Source organism: Plutella xylostella, chromosome 15 (genome assembly GCF_932276165.1).
Source record: "Plutella xylostella chromosome 15, ilPluXylo3.1, whole genome shotgun sequence".
Classification (NCBI taxonomy): domain Eukaryota; kingdom Metazoa; phylum Arthropoda; class Insecta; order Lepidoptera; family Plutellidae; genus Plutella; species Plutella xylostella.
Genome location: NC_063995.1, coordinates 10,536,702 through 10,563,769, shown reverse-complemented (window position 1 = coordinate 10,563,769; position 27,068 = coordinate 10,536,702). Strand labels below are relative to the sequence as shown.

The 27,068-nt window shown below is 38.6% G+C and overlaps 2 protein-coding genes across 2 annotated transcripts; both read left to right on the top strand.

Moving 5' to 3' along the window:
- Positions 1-23,333: 23,333 nt before the first annotated feature.
- On the top strand, positions 23,334-24,978 carry LOC119691183 (N-acetylneuraminate lyase-like). Its single transcript, XM_048625710.1, has 4 exons — positions 23,334-23,489; positions 23,720-23,849; positions 24,231-24,376; positions 24,730-24,978. The coding sequence occupies exons 1-4, from the start codon at positions 23,445-23,447 to the stop codon at positions 24,976-24,978; spliced, it is 570 nt and encodes a 189-aa protein (XP_048481667.1). The 5' UTR covers positions 23,334-23,444.
- A 216-nt stretch (positions 24,979-25,194) lies between these two features.
- Positions 25,195-27,068, top strand: LOC119691304. The gene is made up of 3 exons (XM_038108546.2): positions 25,195-25,340; positions 26,043-26,220; positions 26,840-27,068. The coding sequence occupies exons 1-3, from the start codon at positions 25,200-25,202 to the stop codon at positions 26,998-27,000; spliced, it is 480 nt and encodes a 159-aa protein (XP_037964474.2). The 5' UTR covers positions 25,195-25,199; the 3' UTR covers positions 27,001-27,068.

Genomic DNA, 27,068 nt, shown 5'->3' with positions numbered 1-27,068 from the left:
TAAAGATTATGAACCTTATTATTAGCGCGATGTCAATGAATCCTTTTTTTACTTAATAATATTAATATAACTTATTAATATAAATTCACTTTAGTCAAGTCATTTTTGGTACCCCAAGATACGGGCTTAGCCTAGTTTGGGGACCCCTGCTCCTTGTGATTAATGTAATTAATGTCCAATTCAGACGTGTGCATAGATATAGTTTAAGTATAATACCTTGTTTAATATAAGTATAGTAAATATGTAACATTTCTTTTGCGCAAAAAAAAAAAAAAAAAAAAAAAAAATATCTGATCCTTCAGAAATAGAGGTTATCCGTCAGAGGACTAAGGTTACCGACATAGCTGTCAAAATATGCAAGCTGAAGTGGCAGTGGGCTGGTCATATCTGCCGAAGAACCGATAACCGTTGGGGTAGACGAATTCTCGAGTGGAGACCACGAACAGGCAAACGCAGCGTGGGACGCCCTCCTGCCCGCTGGACTGACGACCTTAGGCGGGTGGCGGGTAGTGGTTGGATGAGGAAGGCCGACGACCGAGTGTTGTGGCGCTCCTTGGGAGAGGCCTATATCCAGCAGTGGATGATTATTGGCTGATGATGAATTATCTGATGTTGCGTTACGTTTAAATAATTATTATAATTTATCCACCAACCCGCACTAGGCCAGCGTAGAGGACTAGGCCTAATGCCCTTCCTTCGTTGGAAGGAGACCCGTGCCCCAGCAGTGGGGACGTAATGGGTCGTGAATCGTGATGATGACGAATAATTCGTACCACAGCCCTTTGGGTTACTCTAGCTCCTTTATCATAGCAGTAAGGTCATTAACACTACAGCGTTTGGTCGTCATTTAGCTCGAGTGACTGCGATTGCCCTCTAACTTTGCAAAGTCAAAATTTAGTAGCGCATTTAATCATAAACTCCGAGTGAATCCTTCTTTAAAACTTCAGACAGAGTCGGAGAGTCCTCACAAAAGATATAAAGATATTACTAAGTATATGAATGTGACTAGAATAACTTGAACTATAAAACCAACATGTCTTCTATTTAAAGCTGATAACGAGTAATGAGTCTCATGTTGTGTTACGGTCATAGAGTAACAAGTACATACTAGTACCTACTCGTTATTCTATGGTTACCTACCTGTTTACATAGAGAATCGGTTTCCCTGTATCTGTAACCTGATTATATGCGCTCACTCACGTACATTTCCAGGATTTTTAAATCTCTCAGTGAGCCTCCGCATAATCATAATCAATAGGTACGTTGTTCATATCTATGAAGTTTTAGTTCGACAATGTAAAAACTGCATAGGTACGTAATAATACACATACATATAAATATTGTATACTATATGTATCTTAAAACGCGAAAACTTATATTCTAGCTGCTGCCAACTTACAAGCAATTGCAACTACTCAAGTCAAATTACAGATGAGATAAAGGACTGCGTGCTCACATTTAATGACTTGAGCTTGCAACTGCTTCGCTTTAAGCTGCGTACAGACCGGCCCAACCAACGCCCAACGATGGGAATTTATCATACATTACACAGGGCAGATTGCAGCAACGAAAGTCAACGAAACCCGTTCGTTGGCGTTCGTTTGGCCGGTCTGTACGCAGCTTTACTAACCAGTTCTTGGACGCACACATGTGTGAATAATTACTTAACCGACAAAACCAGATCAGACATTCACACTAATATTACCTATAATAATAGGGAATTGTTAGGTTTAAAGTTTTTGTTTTCGGGAGTTGTGTTTTCGCGGTGAAATAATTCAAATTCGTTTTATATGTATTTGTTTATTCGAATTATTTAACTACTGCGTGAGACATATTGTATGAAAAGCTAGTTAGCAGCTAGTTTTATAACAGTCGTCAGTCTGCTTATTTTTTCACTTCAAAAATTATAAAAGACTGCGGAATATGGATGCGACGACGCTAACAAAAGAACTCAAAAATCGATTCTCTCCGATGACTCCTCAATTATAATCGGGAATGAATTAGACCGTCCTACGAATCGGTACGGAATCGAATAATCGTTCTGCCAATAATGGAATCCAATTTCTGTTCCGTGGAATTAATAAGCACCGGGGCAGGTGTGTAGCGAACAGGAGACGGCTGTGTAACTGCTTGATTAGTGATATTACGTTGTTGGAGAGACTGCGCGGAGCTAAATGTTATAAAAATGTTAAAGAAATATTGAAAATAATGGTTTAGGAATGTTTGTAGGAAAAGTAATTATGTAATTATGTACTCAGCTTTGGAAATTTATATGTATATTTTATCCTTAAGTACCCAAAAATAAAATGTGCGGTGTGTTTTTCATAATGTAAAGTACGCTTAATACCCGTATAATAATGAAATTAATTGAAAAGAGGTCGAATCTCAAATCACAAACGAACCACTTGTTCTAGAGCCAGCCATTTAATAATAAAAAACAACTCTCTAAAATTGAGCTCAATCATCTACAAAATAACATTTTCACTGAAAACGAAAATGTTTTAGCAAAACCAACAGGGCAGACAAGTTGACCTGATAATTTAGGGTTCAATTGAAAAAATAATAGATTGCCATCGAACCGATATGCTTTTCCGTTGGGGGCGATAGGAAGGTCGAAATTTCCACCAGTTTTTATTCAAAAACTTTTATGATTAAGGCCCCGAATTGAATTGGATTCGGCTGAAAGGTCTCCCGGATCTGTGTAACGTTTTTGTATGACTTTCTGCAATAATGGAGTCATATTTACCGTTGAAAAAAAAATAGGAGTGGTATTAAGATTTATAAGTTTAAAGCTCTTTGTTGCAACGTCTCTTTTTCTGTGTTCGCATGTTGCATCAAAATTAGTTTAGTGGTTTACCAATTTTGATGCAAGATGCGGAAAAGTAATAAATTCTTGTCTCATCGTGGGTCTTAAACTTCGGAGATTATTCTACTGTCATACTTATTGTTACTCCTTTAACGTCGGGGGTGGTATACTACTGCCTTAGGGTGCTTACATAGAGAATCGGGTTCCCTGTATCTAACTGTAAGCGCTTATGACATTTAAAAAATCCGGGAAATGCTCCGTGAGTGAGCGCTTTCACATAATCAGGTTACCGGTACAGGTAGATACAGGGAACCCGATTCTCTATGTAAGCACCCTTAAAGAGAAACACATTTGTTATAAAAATATAAGCCTCCTTCCATCTCACGTGTGAAAATAGCTCGCAGAAAACGAAATATTTACCTTCTCAACTCTATTGTAATTTAGTTTTTATCATATTTCGTGAATATTTCCATAGTACCGTATATAAAGGTGCAAATTGGTGTTAGACGACATGAGGTCACAGCATACGACACTATCGTACGGTCGCCTGCGCCTAAAAGTATACAGGCGGAGTTTTTAAAATAGCGATCCCTGATGATGAAGGGACCAGCTACATCTGTTATAAATCCGGGGACGTGTTGTGTCTGATGTGTGTAGCTGTGGTGTTTATGTGGATGTGCTTGAGCAGCTGTGAGCTTGAGATCGCTATTTTAAAAACTCCTATTTTACAGGTTTGATAGTTTGATGAAAACTATAAAACTAAAAACCTTATTATTTAAAGTAACAAAACTGCATGTTTCTATAAATACTTCTTTTCCCTCTAGGACTGTCGTCCGCCGCCAATTTGCACCCTTACAATAACAAAACGGAAACAATGGGGAACCGACGACGCGCGCCAATTCACTTTCCTCGTATTGTATTCAACTATTATATTCGATCAAATAAGGTTCGCGATGTGGAATCGTTGGATTCCACATCACTAATGGCATAAGTACTTTTGTTTTTTGGGTTTAATCCCGATTAAGTATCCACTTATGAACAGGTAAAGTATTAAAATTACATATTGTTATTCTCACGCCTGTCTCCCAGAAGGGTAGGCAGAGACTCTGGATCTCCAAGAGAGACGATCCTGACATACTTCTTATGCTTCCTTGTGCTTCCTCCACATTCATAAGTCACCTCATATACGTACGTCGGTTTCGGAAACTCCTTATTTAGCTCTCCTTGAGTATATCGCCTATCTTATCGATATACTTTCGCCTAAGACGTCCCCTACCGACACAACCATTCATCTCCACACAATAAATTTTCATCCTTTCAATGTGACAAAATCTTCTTAACATTCGAGTATGTATTAAAATTATCGTTTTGAAATCTCCAACGTCTATAATAAATAGACTAATACCTACGTATATCGAAGCTTAACTCTTTCTCAAGTCGCGGGAGTTAAAACAGAGTTTAATTGAACTCCGAAATGCCGACACAAAAGCTCGTCCTAACTCCGCGCCAACAAAAACTGAAAATGTTTACAAACATCAAACTCGCATTCAGGACCGCTCTAAAACTTCAGCCCTGTAAGTTTTTAAGAAAACAAACTGTGGTGCCTCTGTCCGTGGAAACCGGAAGCCGGTCGGGTGCCACCGGAAGTGACGGTGGTCGGATCCGGAAGTCGAGTGCCGCCCTCTAGCGGAGGCGGAATAATTTCTCTATTTTACAGTTCACTGGAGTTCATGTTATACGTTTATGACGGTAGTGTCTGTCTGCTTTGCTTTTTCACAAAATTAATAATTAGTTTTGTTTGAAACATTGTGTTTGAAATTTAATTCACGAGCCATCACCATGTCTTGAGAAATAATGGGGCTAAAATTATAAATTTGTAATAATACTATTCTATTGTGTCGTTTTATGCAATGTCCTGTAGGACTGATATCCTTCCTTCCATTTCTCCTTATACACTCATGAGCAATGAAAAAGTTCCACCTGCCATTGGCATTCCATAATATATATTATTACTAGCTGTCCCGCGCGCTTCGCTTCGCCTTAAAAAGTTTTCCCGTGGGAATTCCGGGATAAAAAGTAACCTATGTTCTTTCCCAGGGTCTAGACCGTATGTATACCAAATTTCATTCAAATCCGTTCAGTAGTTTTGGCGTGAAAGAGCAACAGACAGACAGACACAGTTACTTTCGCATTTATAATATTAGTTAGGATGTCACTAGACTTTTTCATTACTCACGAGTGTCCTTACTGTGCCTTGACTGTACCTAAGAGGCACTCAGTTTCAAAGGTAGCTTGCTGGGTATACACTAGGATGTTTGCATGGCACTAGATTCCATATTAGTACTAGGCACTAAGTCAGGCGTACGTTCAAAGCAATTAAGAAATCTAATTACAGCCTGTTGGCGGTAGGTGCAGTCGAAGCAAGGAGAATGTACGAACTTTACATCACGCTGATGTTACCTGAATATCGCTAATGTGATTTCTACGTCACCGTCTTATTTATCAATACGCTTTTTTATTAATCCTTTTAAAATTATCGATGACCGCCAACCTCCAGTAGTGGAGAGGCACTTGAAGAAGAAGAAAATTATCGATGTTAAGAACTGGACAATTTGTATTCATTTATTAGCTATAAATGGCGTGAGCGTCGTGTCAAACGTTTCTGAGACGTTCGTGGGAATACATCCAGTTATCCAGTTTGAGACATTAGAATCTGGCTTCAGGTGGGATGGTTTATGAATGTTACCAATATACAATAGTTGGTAGAGCACACGGACACACTGTACCATCCCGAGTCCACGTTGTTCTATGCACTTTACGCACACAACTGCCAATAGGGAATATGCATGTGATTCAAATAAAGGTCAAGTAGGTATTATTTTTAATAAAATTTGTTCTTATTAGAGCGAATGTGACGATATGTCAATCTCAGAATAATCTATGCCCATAGAACTGAGCGTCGGTGCGACTGGCGAGACTCATTATTCTGAGCCGTGAAACGAAAGTAATGACGTCACACCTCTTCACACAAAGTTTTGGGCGTTTATAGTGGGCGTGTCGGTTATAAATTTTTAACTTTCTTTAAAATACCTTAAATAACTTTTTTTAGCGTTGATTTTTTTTACTATAATAAAGCGATCTTATTATACCAGTTCCGTGAATAGGGAAAATGCATGTATTTTTTTTTATATTGAATAAGAATATAAAAAAAATACATGCATTTTCCCTATTCACGGAACTGGTAATTATTCCTGAAACCACATAATTGGGAGTCCCGTAAAACGGAACATTTCCCGAAAATGTGCAGACCTACCCTCGAAAATACGCTCGATTTCACGAAGAAGTTACTATTAACGTTTTTCCTGTTGTTCCGCCGGGCTCGCGAAATTGATAGTGATTTAGTTCGGATTGGTCGTGCTTAGAATATGTATAAAATAAGATCAGAAAAGACATCGTTTTGATATCAGTTGCACGGTGAACCTTTTGGTATTAAAATGATAGGTGATATACTGATCAGCTTTTAAAGTTTATATTTTGTATTAAAAAAAATCTTGGTATATTATATATATTTCTTGGTACTAATGCGTTAGATTACACATCAAAATCTGAAGGTATGTATTAGACGTAATGAATTGGTCAAATCACAAGATCCACAGCATAAAATGGATCTGTTAATTTTAAATACTGTACAGTTGTACATGTACACCATAATATGTAATATTAATCCTAAATTGTATAGTGGTAAAGATACGAAACAAGCAAAGTATTGACGACATTTTGGACACAGCTACCAGTATTATTTACAGAACGGCTCTTCTGGTGTTCCTTATTCTGAGGCCGTGCGACGCCGCGGCATCAACAAAAACATATGACTGGATGTGAGGAAACTTGAGGAGCGTAAGGAGCACAAGGTTTTTGTGGCGCCCCCTACCGTCGGAATGTTTATAGGGCCATAAGCTGTTAACAAAATGGGTTTTTGGCCACCATTATAAGATTGGAGTACTAACGAGTGTGTAGTTTTTTGGCTTGTTATCTGCTTTTCTTGTTACAGAGCTATGTTTATTTGGAGGCTTAGTGGCCGTATCTACATGTGAGAAAATCGCGACGATACTTACAGTCCAACTATAAAGTCCTGATAATAAAGAGTGCGATTTTGCAAAGACTTTTTATCATTATCAGTAATTTACGTACATTTTAAAAATAAAATACCGTTTGGTTATGGTTTTTTAACGAATTTTTCCTTTAATAAATACATATAATGCGGGTTGACTGGCAGAAAATGCTTTTAGCGTTAAGTCCACCCTTTGTACTTTTATTTGTAATATTTGTACAATAAAGAGTTAAATAAATAAATATAAAACATCGATTAAGTACGGTCTGTAACAATTACTTAGGATCCACTTCCGTTTTCAGGACTTTATAGTTTTACTGTACGTCGTGCCACGGATTTTTATAGGTACTCGTACATATAGTACAGTATACTCTCGTAGAAGGTGTCTTCACACGGCGATATTATTGAGTGCGCGCAGCTGCAACAGTCAACTCGTAACATTTTAACAGAACATGCACAACTGTACATGCATTTAGGGTAGGTTTAGGTTTTATAAATTAATCTGGAGGAAGGAGTGTTGTGGTGCCCCTCGGCAGAAGCCAATATCCTACATGTAATTATTCCATAATTATAACAATAACAAACGTTTCTGTGTATTTTTATCGCCCAAGGGTCAAAATTCTTCGTGTTCCAAAAGTATCCTTCCCTCGCCCTACCAATTAAAACTTAAGCTAAGTTAATACAAGTTACAACTTATATAATGTTACGGACTTAACCAACATGTACTTAGGTAAGTTATTTGTTTGTGTTGCCCAAGTGAGGTGCCTAGACATGGCTTAATTGTTGCTGCTCATACCTGTGTAAGAGTAGGTACAAGTTATGGCGCCTTAGGGAATAAGACTTCTTGATAAATTGAACATACCTACACGATAAGTGTTTTTTTATTCTTTATGCTACATACTTTATTCGGCAGACCAATTTACACTTCGACGGCCAAATGGTGCAGTGGTTAGTGACCCTGACTGCTATGCCGAAGGTCCCGAGTTCCATCCCTATTTGGGGCAGATATTTGTTGGAAGACAGATATTTAATTTTGTCTTCTATATGTTACTGTAAAAGCCCGAATAACGGTAAATCCTAGGATTTACCAGTAAATCTTAGCATTTACCAACATGAGTTGGTAAATGTAAGGATTTGTGAAAATGGGTAATTTTTTTCGGGCTTTTACCATTAGAATTTGGTAAATGCTAGGTTTTACCACTGACACCTAGTAAAAGTTGGTTTTGGGAATAAAACAAAGATTAATTATTACCTAGGGCAAAACGCCCAGTAACTGACCATGTGCCAGTAACTGACCACCTTCCTCTTCAACTCCAATAAATAAGAAAAATAGCCAAGCAGGGCCATCTAGTGAACATCCAGTCTATTTTGTGGTTCATTGAGAGCATTACTGATACAAAAGATTTTGCCAGCCGCCAACAGATGGATTGTGAGCGATCGAAAAAGTTCAGTTGGCGCGCGAACCGAGTAAATTGCAGTTGTGACTAACGTATTTGTTAAGGTAAGTGAATTTTTTGATCGTAAAATTTACCATGAAAAAATTGAAATCATTGAAAGAAAAAAATATACCATATAGATTGAATTATAAAGATAACGTTTTTGATAAGATTCAGCTTGTTATTTCCCGTTTGATTGTTTTTAATGGGGTGGACAGTTATTGGACGACGAAACGGCGATTTTCCAATAACTGACCACCTATGTCGGTTATTGGGATTTTTGGTTGAAGCTGAATTTAGGCAAAATAAGAACGTAATATTAAAGCTCATGTGTGCCATTTTCTTGTGTCAAAATATGAGCATTCTATCTTCACTCCTTCCATTTACTGACATAGGTGGTCAGTTATTGGGTAAATTGGTGGTCAGTTACTGGTATTATTATATATGATATATTTTTACAGCTTTCAGCGAGATGAAGAAGCGCCAAAATAGCAAAAAAAGTATAGAAAAGGCAATTCCACTTGTCTGAGACAAACTAGGATCAACAAGACATTCCAAAATAATTCAGGGTGACATGCAAGCACCTTTTAAAATAAAGAGAATTCAAACACAAAGTCCAAGTTTGTTCCAGATTCGGTATTAGCTGATGAGGAAGATAAAAACGCTAGTGGAGCATACTATCAGCCTAGGATAATGTGGATTCTCCAGGATAAAGACAGATGTCACAATTTTTCCTTAAAGATAATCCTTGGAGCAGTCCCTTCAAGAATGCAAGACCAGGAGACAAATGGCTTTCACCATCTCACTCTATGAAAAGATACTCAAATGCTATCTTCAGAACAGCTGAAGGCGTACCTAACAAATGCCAGCGCTTGTGAACCAGATAAAATTGGTTCCCCGAGCACAAAAGCACTTGGCGAACAAGACCTCAATGACGCTATTAATGACCCAACCCGAATATACGTTACCGACGAAACGCGTCTCCACATTTTTCCAAAGACAGGCAAAGCCACTTCAGCAAAATAGGAAAAAGAAAGCATCACTACAATGCTAGCACCCTCAGCCGGTGCACCAACACGCCCTTCAATGGCATTATGAACGGCCAGAGGATTTCAAACAGAACGGTAAAATTGGCACACAAGAAATGGGGCATTCTTCTATAAGTTGTTACCACGACCAACACCCCAGCCATTTGGAACCGATACCACAACTATCCGGAATCCACTGGCAACGCTATACTATCATTGGCAGACACATTAGTCCAGCAGCGGAAAATGCAGAAAGTACAGCGATGTTCTGCTTCAGTGACGCCTCTTCAACGAGGCAAAGATTCCCTGTCCCCCTTGCAGAAATGACTACTCCTGTCTTTGGCCAAATACTTACCTACGAAAGCACGTTTCAACAGCATCCTAAATATTCCAGTTGAATCCTCAACAAAGTCATTGAAATCCCGTTCGTCAAGGCATCCATCTTTGTATCCTGAAAAACTAACCCCCAATATCTGATTCGATCATAATTACAATGGCTAGCCTCAATGACTCTTTTAGCCGCACTGAAAGTCTTTGGGTGGGGTTTAGGCAATAATGAAAGCCATCTCTCATCGTCTCTGGTCCTACATCCTTGAAAGGACCGGCGGGGAAAGGGCCTACTTTTCCGGCGGGGAATTTATGTTTTCCCAGGCCGACAATACAATCCGCCACGATTCCTCCTCCTCATCAGTTGATACCGAATATGGAAAAGACCGGCTTTAGCGCTTGGATTCGCTACTTTATATTTAAGAAAATGCTCGTTTCTGGCACCATGAATGCTTCATGGGCCTGTCCCACTGATCCTGGCTTGTTCCGGACAAACAAAATCGCCCTTTCTGTGACTTATCAGAAAGTACTACATTGGGGCCAATTAATCTCCCTGAAAGCTGTAAATTTAAAATGCGTGTTCACTATGTGCATGTGTGTTTATTCCTTTGTATAAACTTGTGTTTTTAATAAATAAATGGTTGATTATAAGGATAAGATATTATTAAAATTATGCATTAATCTGATTAATTAATTTAATGCACTTTTCAGTTAAGAAACCTTGAGCAAAAGTGATGTTTCACACATTAAAAGAGACCAGAGGATCGGTACTATTACATGAAGTAATCAAATAAATTAATAATAATAAGATTTAATCATAATTCCATTTTTAAACCATTTTAAATTGGTGGTCAGTTACTGGCATCGAGTATGGTCAGTTACTAGATTTTAGTGGTCAGTTACTGGGAAAATCACTACTTTTTGTTTGCAAAAATATATAAAAAAATTAGTAACTTCTACATGTTTGCTATTTACTCAGGAATGTAGCTCTGTTATTCTAGTTTCTAAAACAAAAATCGGATTTAATAAGCGATAAGAATTGAGCCCGCTACAGATAAATTACTGGAACAACTCCCTTAAGGTGGTCAGTTACTGGGTGTTTTGCCCTATTCATTTATTTCAATCAAAAACTTAAATTATTTTCTTTCAGAATTTATATTATTTTTTATGAACAGTCATTTTAAAACCTTTAAATCAACATAATTATTTTAACAATGTGTAATAATCATATATTTTTTCATTTTGTAATTATTATCCACCTCTAAATTATTTCCTAAATAGTTAAAATTAAAACTATTAAAATGTCTTCTCAAAAACATAACAGAATCGATATTATATATTTTTTTTGTTAATTATTGGCATTTATTAGTAGGTACAGAAATATACTTGTTGAAATCAAATTAGCTTGTAACTTAACAAATAAATTGAGAAAAAAACAAAAGATAATTACCTACCTAAATATTTCTTAAGTTCGGTTAGTTATATAATATATAATATATATATAAGTTATCATCATCATCACGACTCATTACGTCCCCACTGCTGGGGCACGGGTCTCCTTCCAATGAAGGAAGGGTTTCGATCTAGTCCACCACGCTGGCCTAGTGCGGGTTGGTGGACCCCAACACAAGCAAGCTTGTGCTGAGCGAGTTGTCGGGTAAGTGGGCAACCCGACTGTCAGACGTTTTCAAGCCGCCCGAAGGCCTCTGACTAGGCTTAACGACTGCTGCCGAAGCAGCAACCGGGACCCACGGCTTAACGTGCCGTCCGAAGCACGAAAGCATCCAGAAAAGAACCACTTGAAATCGGTCACCCATCCAATGGCTGACCATGCTGGTTGTTGCTAAACCTCAGTGATCAGTTACGATCACTGAAGCCCGCTCGACTACGGACGCTTTGTTCGACTACGGAGTTTATAAGTTATAACCTGGCTTTTTCAACATTTACCGTGCCTTAATGTAAATCCTAAGATTTACCAAGTGAATAGTGGTAAAAGTGCGAATCGCAAAATCTTTCGGGCTTTTACCATTAAGAGTTGGTAAATCTTAGGTTTTACGCGTAAATCTTAGGATTTACCGTTGTTCGGGCTTTTACAGTAACATATACGTATAGTAGTAGTAGTATATATCTATGTACCTGTGCAGATATATCAGCTGTCCGATAACCATATTACAGGCTCTTGAGCAGACGTTGAGCATATAGAATTTCAATTGTAAAGATTCGATTCAATCACTTCCGAGGCTGTGAAACGAATCGATAATTACATTAACGCGTCGACTCGATTCATTCGATCCTAATTCGGGGCCGGGGGTTCACTCTATACTGACAAAAAACGAACGAACAAAAACGGTCGTGCGAGTGACCTACTACGAGATAGAGTCGTGGCGCAGTAGCGCTCCGAAACTTCATTTTTCGTCATAATAGAGTGACCCCCAGGTACGTCGTAACTTACCCAGGGAAGGTAAGTGACACGGCCTTTGTGAGACCCTTAAATTACCTCCTATGATTAAACGAGTCAGGCCTGAAGGATGTAGGGTCATGTTTAAGGAATGTGCTCTTTAGCCAGCTGTGAGAGATGTGTGTGTTGTACGTAGGTATTGTGATGGAAAATAGTTATGACCACATTTTTTGCATTTCTTTTTATGTCACCGATTTAGCGATCATGAGATGATGGCAATAGAGATCGATTACCGTACAGAGATCTGATAAGGTGAAATTATACAAAAGTTTAGCTATCAGCATTCAGCATATCCGCTGAGCACGTCACAAAAAAATACTCAATTTTAATCGCTGGTAGTCTAACACCCATATTTTTAAACACCGCCACCGATGGAAAAAGGGGACCGTTGGTTAGGTTATTTGGTCGGTAGGTAGATAGTAAAATAGACAAGATGGAATATCGGAGGTCCTTTGTAAGAGGGTGTTAAATTGGGTTCCTTCTATGATTAAACGACAGTTTTAAGGTGCCATTTGGCTGCGACATGAAGTTGAAGCAGACAACCGACGTATGGGAATGTAACAACAACAATGTTTCTATTAACACAACTAGTCCCATATGTGGGACATGTAAGGAAGTGGATGAGACGATTGAACATATTATGTTAGCTTGTCCATCTACAATATAGACAAGATTATCTATTCTTGGACCAACAGAGCGCCTACCTCAGCTGCTGCAACACCCAGGCTTGCTGCTCCATTTTCTCGGGAGCTAGACTGGCTGAGCTGAATTTAAGGGGATATGTCCAAAGGTTCCACTCGAGAGAGCCACGTACAGGAACTTCGCCCCCCTCTCAGAATAGAATAGAATAGAATAGAATGTTTCTATTAATTTCTATTTGACTAATTTGGCGGCTATAGCTCGACAACTTCGTGCGCGACCCTCCTTGCGGGGTGAAAGACGCGGAGGGGACGAGGTACCCAAGACGACAGCGGGTAGCGGTTAGGTAGCGGGGAAGGGCAACGCGTTCACTGCACGTCATTATTACGGCAGTCTCGGCCGAGCAGTCGAGGCGGCCACATGTGTTGTAAAATCTGTCATAATCTGAGTTCGACGCACATGAGACCACTGATCCTGAGACCATTAGTCTTAAGATGAGTGTTGAGGCCGGAGCCTCCACAATCGTTGGAATATTTAGGTATCTTTTTAATATTATCATTATATTATTATTAGGTATCTTTAATTCGTGAACAAAACAACGAAAAAACAACAAATCGTATTATTTCTCAAATTAAGGGGCTTCTTGTAGAACAGCTTACCGGATCAGTACTGATGTTCAAATCACACTCGAAGACCGGTGATTATCATGGTGACATGAATGCCACAAATTTTCGAAAGAGGATTGATGAAAAACTTACACCAAACATTCCTCCAAATTCTGTTATTGTTATGGATAACGCAGCTTACCATAGCACTCAAATCGAGAAGAAGCCTACAATGAGTTCCCTGAAAAGTGACATGCAGCAGTGGCTAGAACGCCGGGGTGTTCAGCATGATAGCTCTATGCGTAAATGTGATTTAATGAAAGTAATTGATGAGCAAAACACAGAGAAAAAATACAAAATTGATGAAATTTTGAAAGAAAATGGTCATATCGTGCTTCGCCTACCCCCATACCACCCAGATTTAAATCCTATTGAACTTGTGTGGGGGTACGTGAAAGGCGAGCTCGCAAGAACTTCGATTGACTCTAACTTAGATAAAAAGATAAAAGACTTAGAGTAGCTTTTCTCTAATTATTCGACTGAAAAGTGGAGAAATTGTGACGACCATGTCATAAAAAATGAAGACAAATATTATAAATCTGATAGAGTATTTGGCGATGTTTTGGACAGGTATGTTATTGTTTATTTATAATATAATGTAAATTAAACATAAAATATTATAGTTAGGTATACACTGAACTAATATGACTGGCGTACTCTAGTACATTATACTTCAAAGTAGGTATAATGTTTTTTTGTTTTTGTTTTAGATTTATAATTGAAGTTAATGAAAACGATGATGAAGATGAGGATGACGACGACGATGGACAAGTTCAAACAGAGAGTGAACATGAAAGTGACATGGAAATTGATTTATAAAATAAAACACTTTTACATAAATAAAATCAAATTGGTAAATATTCTGAAGGTAGACATCCTAATTTTAATTCTGTCAAACTATAAATTTTAAGCTAAATATGACATTTACGGGAACACTCATAGAATAAAATTTTACTTACTCTTACATTACGTCAGAAATAGTTACAAGCTATCGCGAGATTAATCCGGGCACACTTTTCTACGTGTGTAGCATGTCGTGCTACCTCGCCCCCGCCACGTCTCTCACCCCGCAAGGAGGGTCGCGCACGAAGTTGTCAAGCTATAGCAACACAATGCTTGACGACACGTCCATACAGATACATACAGTACCTATGCCAATCACGAATATTGTCGACTCTAGTCGATAGGTAATCATTTTGTATGACATCTTATCGGTAACTAATAAAACGCCTACAAAGCCGAGTGTCGTCGAAAATATTTGTGATTCGTGCGACACGTTGTATACCAGAACCTCATGTAGTTTGCAGCCAATTGGTACCTTTATAGTCTTGTTTTGGGAGATCCGTGCGCAGTATAGTGTGGATTGTGAAATACCGGGAACATTTCCTTTGATGTTGGCTGTGGAATGTCTTATACTCGCTACAGACCCCTCATAATTCATACAATGATGGTAAAACCGGCCAAGTGCGAGTTGGACTCACGAATGAATAGTTCCATCCTAACTAATATTATAAATGCGAAAGTAACTGTGTCTGTCTGTCTGTCTGTCTGTCTGTCTGTCTGTCTGTCTGTCTGTCTGTTACTCTTTCACGCCAAAACTACTGAACGGATTCGAATGAAATTTGGTATACATACGGTCTAGACCCTGGGAAAGAACATAGGCTACTTTTTATCCCGGAATTCCCACGGGAAAACTTTTTAAGGCGAAGCGAAGCGCGCGGGAACTGCTAGTTATTTATAAATAACACAAAACAGTTTCACTTCTAAGTAAATATTTTATGTTTAAGTAGGTATCTTTTTTATTTGTATGACACAGTATCTTGTTCGTATATGTATACTGTGACCTGTATTCGGCAAGTTCACATAATAAAGTTCCATTCCATCCAGCTTGACACGTCAATTTCCATGGGAATACTAACGTCCCCACTTCAACAACAATCAATCACCCACAACAAACCAAATTAATGCGGCCAACATTATTAATAATTTGCATTCGCGCCGAAATCAAAATTTAATATTCAATATGCGAACTAGATTAAGTTAATTTCACCGAGATTGACTTCTACTAAACTATACAGACGCCATCTGTTACTGTTATTTGATTAGATTTTGTCGAAGTTAACCTTCAATATCGATATAAGCTTAGGATTGGCTAGGAGGTAAGTATTAACTATGAACTACTGAAAACGATGGACAAATTTAGGAAATAATTAGAATCATCAATATATTTTTTAATTTTACACACAGTAAAAAGGGCTAGGATACAGTTTTAGTTGACAAAATAGGTAAGTTAGCGATATTTATTTCTAGTTTTTATTACGTACACTATGTATGTATGTGCATACTTTACATAAACATTAGCATACGTCATAATCATACACTATGTTCGATTAACACTAATTAGGTATATGCTTATTAATTCATTATCGTAACTATATACCTACCCACCTACTGACAAATGAACTTACTGTATAAAATACGAAGTGATAGATTGTTCTCAGGCCAATTTTAAAAGTAACATATATAATATATATATCCACTCACGACTGTAATCCCTGAAGGGGTAGTCAGAGGTGGCTCAAAAGCGAGCCACCCACTTTTCGCAGCACATTTGTACTCACGTGATAGGTTGCGAACCATATCGCCGTTTTGGAATAAGTACAATGCTCTTAGGATACACATTAACCCCCTTATTCATAAAAAAGTTACTGAACGGATTAACTATTGAACTGTTCTGTCCCTCTCTGACAGAGAACAATTTGTTCTTTGACAGAGAGTGACAAAACAGTTCAATAGCTAATCCGTTCAGTAACTTTTTTATGAATAAGGGGGTTAGAATCTAGATGTGCAGGTTTCCTCACGATGTTTCCCATCACAGTAAGAGCACGTGGTATTTATTGTACTTAAACTCCTTAATTGAAAATATAATTGAGAGAATTCATTGGTACAGGCCAGGATTTGAACCCACGGCCTCTCGATTGAGAGGACGACGCCTTATCCATTACGCCACCACCGCTTTCAAAAGTTAGTGTTTTGATGTTTAAAGCCAGCCCGCCAAACGTGGAGATTATGGCATTGAACCTCACGTCTTGAGGAGGCCAATGTCCTGCAGTTTAATGTTTACGAGAGGTGTGTGTTGTTTATAAAATAACAGTAATTTCTTGCGTTTTTTACTGTTTACCATCTACAACGAAGTTTTAATACTAACTAGATGGAGTGTCAATCCAAAAGATACCTCTCGACAAATAGGTAACACCCAACTTGTACCACTGATCTCTTATTTCAAAATAAGAAATATAACTTTATTCATCGATTAATTAAAATGTTTACATGTTACATACCATAAGTAAGGATTTACCTATAGAAGCTTTTCAGTAAGGTGATGTTTAAAATGGTGTCTGTCGTGTATACTGTATACTACAGAAAGTAACCGCTTTACAGCTCGTTCCCCCGTCTACACTGTTGGTAGACACGCTAAGCCGCCTATGGTATTAGAGCTCGAGTGTTCAACATCTTTGCCCAGATTATCCCGATACCGGAGCAGCGACTGGGGGGTCACTCTATACAGTGTGTTGTTTTTCGGACCCGACAAACTTTAACGGTGGATTCTACGAGTAATTTCATCGAGAAAAAACCCCCATATGTGGGGTCAAATCTCAATATTATAGAAATGGCGGCCATTTAAAAGTTGTGTTATGTAACTTTTAAGCAGTTGTGGATATTTTAATTGGATAAGTAGAGATGACTTTTAGCGGACAAAAGCATTTTATTTAATGTCCGTAAGGCGTTTAAATCACGAGATAAAGCAATGAATAACGGTTGCTGAAAAAAACACTCTTGATCAATTCACCTACGATGCCTAACGGTGGACGTTAACCTTAAGACTCCTCTTTTAAAAACAAATAATAAATACGATAAACCTTTGAGATACCTCTCCCTTGAAATTGGACAATGAAATACTGATTTTCTTTGATTAGTCCTGGTATAATTTAGTACAGGCCTCGTGGATCGTCAATAAATTTAAATTTAGTATAATTTCGTTAATCGGCTAATTTCGTTTGGGTAAAAATTGGTGCCTACGGTACCTGGAAAAAACCCCTCTAACTAAACAGACAGACACGTGGAAAGGATTTATTAAGATTGATACTTACTACTTAATATAATTCTCAGAATATATAAATAATTATTATCCTTATCCATAAAATACATATCCTTAACCTACTTCTATAAAAAATACTGTAATATACGAAAATATAGAAATGGCGGAACACACATCTTCATTAAGTATAAATAAATAGTTAAAGAGAAAACCGATTTAAAAATCACTACAAAGATAAGAAATACTTAATTTAATATTGACACCAAAGTCTAAGTGACAGTACTGAAAAAGAATAGCATGTCTTTTATCCCACAGGTAGCCATTATCCAGACATTGTGAAACAGACTTAATAAATGCTTCTGAATTTTTTAAAGCTATTAACATAATTAGTATTATTATTTACCTTACATAGGAGGGAATAACACTTGTTTGTACAGATGGAATAATTATGCACACATCATACATACATACACGGTAAAATATAATTCAAATATTATGTTACAAGAAGGTAATAATATTTAAGTAATCAGAATCATAACGTGGTTTATTTATTTACTTACCTCCACAATTAAATGCTTGTAGCATTAAGTCCACCCTTTGTACACTTATTTTTATATTTGTGCAATAAAGGATTAAATAATAATAAATAATAATAATAAATAATACGCTCACATTCATATTTATGTGTTGAAATTACCTCGGTGGTGGTTGCTAAGTACGTCGAATACAGGCATGAATTGTAAGCACATAATCTAAAGAAACAGTAAATAAGTACCTATACCTTATTTAAGTGTATTATTTACAGAGTTTTGTAACATGGGATAGTATGGTATAAGCAGAAAAGAAGTGACTGGGGGTCATTCTGAATAATTTTTTTTTTTGTGTTTTTACGACTTTTGGAAAACCTAGTTGCTTAGATAAGTAGACACGAAGCCATATCGTTTTTTTGTGGTGAATGCAATACCTATTGAGAATTTGTAGTTTCACATACTATCGTACGAGTCATCCTAACTAATATTATAAATATGCGAAAGTAACTGTGTCTGTCTGTCTGTCGGTTACTTTTTCACGCCAAAAATACTGCATGGATTTGAATGAAATTTAGTATACACCCAAAGGTCTAGCTAGACTAGACCCAGAGAAAGAACATAGGCTACTTTTTGTCCCGGATTTCCCACGGGAAAACTTTTAAGGCGTAGCGAAGCTTGCGGGAACAGCTAGTACATAGATATAGATAAACCTATCGCGAATATGGAAATCGTATGCACATTATGCATGGCCAACGCGGGAACGTAACTAGGTTAGTGACATTTGATAGAAATATGGTCAACGGATAATCGCTTGTCAGTTGCATTGCCATTCGAGTTAATGTCAAATAATACAGTGAAGTCACACGTTGCTACGAGGCAGAAGCATGTGAAACTGGACGTTATAGCGCTTGGAGTATAGTGCAGTTTTAATTAACGGTTTGAATATTGTTTCGGATGTTTGGTGCGACGCTAGAACAATGGGAATAACTTGTATGATTGATCATACAGAAGTTGTAGTGTGGCCACGGTGTATGTACAGTTGTACAGTCGACAACAGTGATACCCTATCCCAGCCCTACTGCAAACAGTTTGATCATAAGAGTCACACAGGGGAAATAAAAATGGGTGGGCTTCGAATCCCCATTTTCAATATATTTTATGAAAGTAGATAAGTAGGCATCTTTTTTGCTGCATATACAGTGTAAAAGATAAATGATGTAGTGATAACTCTGTCTTTGACTGAAAATTAGTACCTATTAGTAAAGAGCTAGTTGAGTTGAAAACAAAATGTACTGGCTCACTCAAACGCACAAACGTACATCGTACGGTCAGCTGCATAAGTCGTTGTCAAACTGACGAACCGTCAATATTTCAATGGATGGATAGGCGGTTTCAGATTGACAAGGTACAAAAATATAGCTACTTATGCAGCTGACTGTACCTATATACAGGACACACCTTCATAGAGCTCGATCAATTCACCCGATACATCCTGGAACTGGGCCGAGACAAGGGGGGAGAGCTGATATTGTTAATTCAAGACTGCAGTTCTAAGTTTAAACTGATGGAGTATTCGGAATAATCGAATAATTCTATTACGGTTCGAAATAAGCCTTTCTACCAGTAAAGATCATTTAGTGCCAAACGTTCGATTTATCATGTATAAATGGATAGTTTTATCAATGGTCCAACCACTATCAATGTAGATTTATACATATGGTCTCACCCTGAACCATTGTGAAAAAGTCGGATTATGATGTTTCAATAGTTGAATCGTCAAAGACAATTTAATTATCAGACATTTATATCGTATAGGTAGACTATAAAAAGCGCGTGTTTGTGGATTATAAACATTCAATTTGTTGTAAATTATGCACCTTACATTTTAGGATTCGACAATCCTTAAGGAGCAATGCTTATCTGTAAAATCTTTGTTTGGCTGCTAAAGGATTGTTGATTGCTAATCTGCCGGCGATGGTACTGTGGCAACTTCGTTCGCTAAGGCCTTATGTAGGGGTACATACAAGATCAGAACATCGTTTCTCTGTCCAGAATACCGTCAGCGAAGATGTGAGCCGTGCCGTGCTCGTTGGGATTCAGCGCGCGTTGCTGTCGGTACAGTCTGCTGAACGGGCGCGGCCACGAACAGAGCGGAGTGTTATTGAGTGTACTCACATGAGTACTTATCTCATGAGGCATCTTATGTAAAACTGTGTAGAGCGAGAAGGTCCTACTTGTTATAAAGGTAGTATATGTACGATGCAGCAGTGCAGCGAGCACTGGATTCGATACTATTTTCGAATCTACACGAAGGGTCACTTTTACCAAACGCTAAACGTATTTAAATATCAAATTTTAAATACACTTTGTACTAACTGACAGACGTATGACAGGCTACTAAATACGTTTAGCGTTTGGTGAAATTCCACCTAACATGGAAAAAACAAATGCCACTTATGGAACTAACAAATTTGCCTTACATTTTGACAGTGACAGTTGGCGATACGCAACATAAACGGAGGTTTCGAATCCTGTGCTCGGGCAACTGATATAGTTTGTCAAGCAATCGTGGGAAATAAACCTACTAAGAGAAAAGCTATCGGCTACCAGGTAGGTTCAATTAGGTAGGTGTAATTTTAATTATGTACTTGATAGATCAGAGGTAGATAGATAGAGATTGTATTTACTTGTCAACGATTAGGGTTTCAAGAGCCATGGTATTGGACACCCTTCTGTCGAAGCTTTATTACATCCCGTGATGGTCAAGCGCACTGAATGAACGTTTTTTTAATGGCTTTTCCTTCTATTTTCCTTTTCTTTTTTTTCTTTTAACCCCAAAGCCGCTGCGGGCATGGCCACGCGGCTCTCCTTCGCCGCACCTGTTCCGATTTACACTAGTTAATGTGTTTAGTTGCACGGTATGTGACGTTTTATATGCTCGCCTAATTCCCAGGAGCAGAAGACCGCCCGCTATAAAGTTATACGACTAAAAGCTAATGTGGTGTGACGGAATGGAAGTATGAAAATATGTGGGGAATGCCGCAGCTGCACTATATGGTCGGGTTTGATAAATATGTCTTTAAACTTGACGTTTTCATAGACATCTTCTGTTGCCGTCTGCACCAAAGACTATTTACTTATTTATTTAGGTGCGGCCTGCGAGCCTTTTCTTTTTGAAGTTTCGAAACAAGTGAAGTTCTTACGAAATGTTGCTACAACTAATATACTCACTCTTTTATTTAAACGAAACATAATAATATTAATGTAATAATATGACAAAGAAATCTCTCCATCAAATCTCGCAGCAGCAGCTTTACAGAACTACACAAAATGCAAATTTAATTCTTCCAACTAATGCCTTTGCACTCTATGAAAAATACGAATATTATTCTTGAACTAGTGGTGTGGTGGCTATAACTAAATTCTAATTGCCTCTAGTACAGACAGACCGATAATCCGCCTTGTTCAGGTTAATGGTAACTATTTTTTTTGACTGAGAAAAAAAACTGTATTGCTGGAGCTGAAACTTTCTAAATAAATTGTTTTTAAGCTCGAATAGTTATAAAAGTTATCGTAAGTTAACTGACAAAAAAACAAATTGTTTCAATAATCACAACCATATCTAATGTACTTAAAATTAAATGCATTGTTAATACTTATACCTGATTATAATGTTGTTTTAGTTCCCTTTTTACCTGGCACCGGTTTACAAAAGAAAATATTTCTATTTTCAAACAGCCAACGTAGATTAAAGCCTTCGCCATAGGTGGAAGCCTCGGTGGAAACCGCGGCCCATTGGGGAGGCGTCTAATTAAAACTAGCTTTAGCGCGCGAGCCTTTCCAAGGATTCAATTTTATCCTTTTTGTGCTTTTTACCCTCAACACAAAAAGACGGGTGTTATAAGTTTTACTTGCGTGTGTATTTGTCTGTTTGTGTGTCGGACTGAGGTAGGAGGTAAATTTACCCACTATTCCTGACTTTTATAAATGCAAACAGTACCATGCCTACCTACTTACAAACTATATAATGCAGACCCATTGCATAGTTGTTTCGCCGAAAGAGGGAATGTTATAAAATTAAAGTGTGTATTTGTATGTCAGCCTCAAAGATGAAGGACGGAACGGACTCAAAATAATTTGAAACGAAAATGTGCCCTTCATATTTTTCCCTAATTTGTCCGCAATTTTTAAGTTCTCCGAGATATTAAATTCTGAAAATTTCGTGTTAATTTTATCAGAGCTCCACTTGTACTGTGGCACTACGAAGGAACTCCGTTGTATTAAATTTTCTTTAATAACATAGCCTCGACGAAACGGGCAAGTTGAAATTATAACTTTAGGTCTGCATTTTTGTGTTCTAGCTGCGCCGGGACTTTTAGTAACGTTATTTATTGCACATTGTTAATGGTAGGGGAACTATTCATGTTAATTATAGTTATTCATGTTAGTTGTTTTATCTTAATCTAAGTTAATAACAGAGATTATGAAGCAGTATACGTCATAACATCAGAGGACAAGAAACCTAATTCTAGGTAGGTATAGTGCCACAAACTTATCTGTTCCGGTGAGAGCGAACTAAATTGGTCCATATAATCTATGTCAATATGAAATTCATTAGTACAGTAAGTAATGAGGTATGGACCAATTTAGTTCGCTCTCACCGGAACAGATAAGTTTGTGGCACTATATTATGATTTTTTCTAAAGTAGACAATTCAACACTTAAGACTCAATCATTTATTGCATCCGTAAGTTTACACAGGTGTAAAATACATTAAATTAGGAACTTTATGGACCCTGTCGGGCACAGGAAATGAAAACGAAATAAAAGGTTCAATAACTTCCTTAGTAATAGGTACCTATCATCAACCATCATATTCTTATCAGGTTCTTAATATTAGTATTTTTTTATGTAGCCATTTCAGTGTCCCACTGCTGGGCAAAGGCCTCCCCATGTTTACTCCACACGTCTCTAGTAGTACGTTTACCTATTAATTTTACAACTAACAAAAATCAATAACAACATCTTATCAGTCATAACCCCAGTTCGAAAGTTCATAAACATTGCAATCAAGTAAAAAACAACACATAACAATAAAACTTAGTTCATTTTAAAAATAACAAACAACAACAAACAATAATATTTATAGCCATTATTAGATTGTTTACCTTGTTTCCGGTAGGTATAGGCGTATCTTTTTGTAATTCCGTTTGCATATAAAATGCAACTGTATCCTTTGCATTTCACTGTGCAATCCAACATTCCCGGTAGAACAGCCTAGTTTCTGAAATAAATAATAAATATAATTTTAATAAAAAAATATTTTAGTACTAACATATACCAAGATGAAAGTACTATTACTTCTTGTGTTAGGGAGTGTCAGTTATGGGGTACGTTTTATGTTACAATACGTTAGGAGTGTAATCAATTCTGACTTTGTCTATATAGTCTGTGTGTGGGATAGAATTTAGGAAACAATTTAATCTCCTAAAGAGCATTTAGCCTCTCCCAAGAGGCGCCACAAAATCTGTCTTCCACCAGAATGTTTACTTTCTTCAATCAGCCTTTATTCTGAAATAATACTAATTGACTAATGCTATTTCCTCTTCCCACGCAACAGTTGGTGTCAGGAGCAGTAGGCCTGGTGACGCCGGTGTTCACCCCCGTGCACGAAGACAACACCGTCAACTATGACCTGATCCCGGTATATGCGGAGTACTTGGCGAGAAACAACCTTACTACTTTGTTGGGTGAGTTTATTTTTCATTGATACATTGGAGTCTACGGTGGTCTATCTCACATTGTGCCCTTACCTCTGCATAAAGAGATAATAATGATCGCTATTTTACTGGCCACCGAATGGTGTAGTGGTTAATGAACCTGACTTCTATGTGGTCTCGGGTTCGATTCCCGATCGGGGCAGATATGTATAAAGGAAGATTACCTATTTGTACTCAGTTCTTGGATGTTAATACGTATCTATATATGTATATGTGTAGACGTATCAGCCGTCCGATACCCATATTATACAGGCTCTGCATAGTTTGGGGTCGGATGGCCATGTGTGAGATGCCCCACATGTATTATGATTATTATTCACTAACCACATTTTCTCTATTTATTTCCCTCAGTCGGAGGCTCCACCGGCGAGGCCATGGCGCTATCGATGGCGGATCGCAAGGGCGTGCTGGACGCGTGGCTGCAGGCGAGCAAGACACATGGACTCAACATCATCTACCAGACTATTGGAGCCAGCTACCCTGATGTGCTGGAACTGGTGAGTCATTTGTATTTAATGTGAGTGGCAACGGATTCGAGCTAATGTCATATCGGATATCATAGAGGAGGAGGAGTAGTATTAGTGTTGTAAAGAGAGGGAGTAAGTAGCGTCTGTTTAGGTTACTTCAGAACAAAATGTGTCACTTGCTTGAGGGCTACGTATTCTTTGGTAAAGGATAACATTTTCTCTCTCGCACTCGCTAAGCAGTTTAAATCTGTACCATCTTCCAATGCCTTTGACTTTTCATTTGTCTCTTTATCACATATTGTGGAACTTATTTTATACTTCAACTAACTCATTTCCTTAACCGTTCTTTTGATCCCCAAGTCTAACCCAACATTCCGTTCCAGGCAAGATACAGCGCCAAGTCGGGAGTAAGCACGCTAATAGTGGCAGCAGATATGGGCTACCTACCGCGCTCGGCTGAAGAGCTGGTGGGCTACCTGCAACGAGTGGCGGAGCAGGCGCCGGGACTCACTCTCGGGTACTACCACGAGCCAAGGATCACGCATGTTAAAGGTAGGTTTGGCTGGTGTTTTGGAGTGGAAGGAAGTGTTTCTTCCTTTCCTCAGTTCCTACTCAATTTATGTTCAAGATAGCGGCATAACCGACATTGTCAGTCCATAATCATCCACTGCTGGATATAGGCTTCTCCTAAAGAGTGCCACAACACACTGAATTCATATTCGTTCAGCCACCTGTCTCAGGTCGTTGGTCGATAACATCCTTTCTTCCTAGTTATCGGTTCTTCGACATACCTATAGATCGTAAATAAATCTTAAGCATTAACTATATTATAATGTTTAATTTTACAGTGGACATGAGGGAATTTGTACAAAAGGCAACAGAGAGAATCCCCAACTTCAAGATCGTGAAATACAGCGCTGAGTCGTTGGATGAGGCGGTGGCAATTAACGTGATCTTGCATGATGATCAAGAGCTTTACTACGCTTACACTCCGGTAAGTAGTTAACACGGTGTGTGTGACTAACTTCTTCTTAGATTGTGACAAACTCTTAGCCAAACTAATAGGGGTTGTCACTTTGGGGCCGTCCATTAATCACGTGAGGTCGTTTTTCCCATTTTTGACCCCCCCCTCCCCCCTGGTGATATTTGGTGAGGTTTGGGAACACCCCCCCCTCCCCCCTCTTGGATCACGTGTATTTTTTGGAAGTATAATGTAAAGGCTATTTTTGACTAGAAAAAATATAACGAAAATTGCGGCAGGCGAGTCAATCAAGGTCATACTACAAATTGTTCAAAATTATGCGCCGTTCAAAATTCGCGGGTCAGAAATACCTAGCGCTTTTTGTCAAAAATTAATACACGTGATGTCTAACCAGACCCCCCCCTCCCCCCTCGTGATGTTTCGTGAGGTTTTCCGTACCCCCTCCCCCCCCTTTGAGCCTCACGTGATTAATGGACGGCCCCTTTGCTGAGAGGATTAGACAGTCAGATTAGAGAGGTATCAGTCGCTGACTGTCCAGGGTGCGCCAGACATTTTGCAATTACAGTTCGATACGACTCTAGCGGAGGCACCTTTCGGCTATCTTACAAGTCACTGTTGCTTCCTACCTGTTTGCAATAATTAACTTCACTCAAGTCATCTTCAACTAATTACCCTTTCTTGAGGCTCCTACTACATCCCCCATTTCCCCTACAGCTACTAGCACCAGCAGTCATCATGGGCATCCCCTCCATCGCCAGTCCCTCGTTCAGCCTGTTCCCAGCGCTGGCGCAGCGCGTGCTGGCGGCGGGGCGGCGCGGCGACGGCACGGCGGCAAGAGCGGCGCAGCTGCAGCTTGATGCGGCTGTTGAGGCTGTCACTGGGTATCATAATGGTAATATTCTGATTTTCATTTACACTGCGAAAGGTATATATGTGCGAGTCACATCTGAGTATCCTTTGGGAATATAGCTTGCCCTTTGGGAGCATAAATATATGTACACTCACGAGCAATGAAAAAGGTCCACTTGCCATTAACGATACATATATTATGTCACGCAAATGGATACCCAACAACGGCCGCCGGCGCAGAGGCAGACCAAGAAAGAGATGGCGGGACGACTTGGACAATTTTAACACGGAATGGTGTGAGCAGGCCCAAGAAAGGGATAAGTGGAATGTTCAGGGAGAGACCTTTGCCCAGCAGTGGGACAATAGAGGTTAAGAAAAAAAAATATATATATTATGTCACTGGAACTTTTTCATTGCTTGTGATCACGAGTGTATATGTATGAAGTGTACCAGCGAAACGCAACAAATCGAAGTGACTCTTTTAACATCCGATGGGTCACTGTAATTATATCATTAGGACACGCCACTAACAGCCTTTATTTCAGTATTGACTACCTGTGCAATACTTTCCTCTTCAAGACGCGTTACATTCAAAATAGATACTTAGTAAATCATTAAAGAATACATATTGTTACTTACTGACATTACCTATATCATTCCAGACGCCTACCTCCAAGCCATGAAGCAGGGCATGGGCCTGGTCTCCTCCATCCAGCTCGGCCCTGCGCTGCTCCCGCAGCCCCCGCGCTCCGAGGCCGACAGGCAGGCCGCGGCCGACAACCTGAGGAGACTGGGATACTACAACAATTATACGCTACAGTAATGAGTCAGAGGATATTAGAGGAAACTAGGATACCTACTACAATAGTTATACGCTACAGTAATGATACA

Excerpts from the sequence above, each read along its gene's own strand:
- LOC119691183 (XM_048625710.1), top strand. The coding sequence starts at position 23,445 with ATGAAAGTACTATTACTTCTTGTGTTAGGGAGTGTCAGTTATGGG. Across the intron at positions 23,850-24,230 it reads CAACCTTACTACTTTGTTGG|TCGGAGGCTCCACCGGCGAG; the intron begins GTGAGTTTATTT and ends TATTTCCCTCAG. Across the intron at positions 24,377-24,729 it reads ACCCTGATGTGCTGGAACTG|GCAAGATACAGCGCCAAGTC; the intron begins GTGAGTCATTTG and ends ATTCCGTTCCAG.
- LOC119691304 (XM_038108546.2), top strand. The coding sequence starts at position 25,200 with ATGAGGGAATTTGTACAAAAGGCAACAGAGAGAATCCCCAACTTCAAG. Across the intron at positions 25,341-26,042 it reads TTTACTACGCTTACACTCCG|CTACTAGCACCAGCAGTCAT; the intron begins GTAAGTAGTTAA and ends TTTCCCCTACAG. Across the intron at positions 26,221-26,839 it reads TGTCACTGGGTATCATAATG|ACGCCTACCTCCAAGCCATG; the intron begins GTAATATTCTGA and ends ATATCATTCCAG.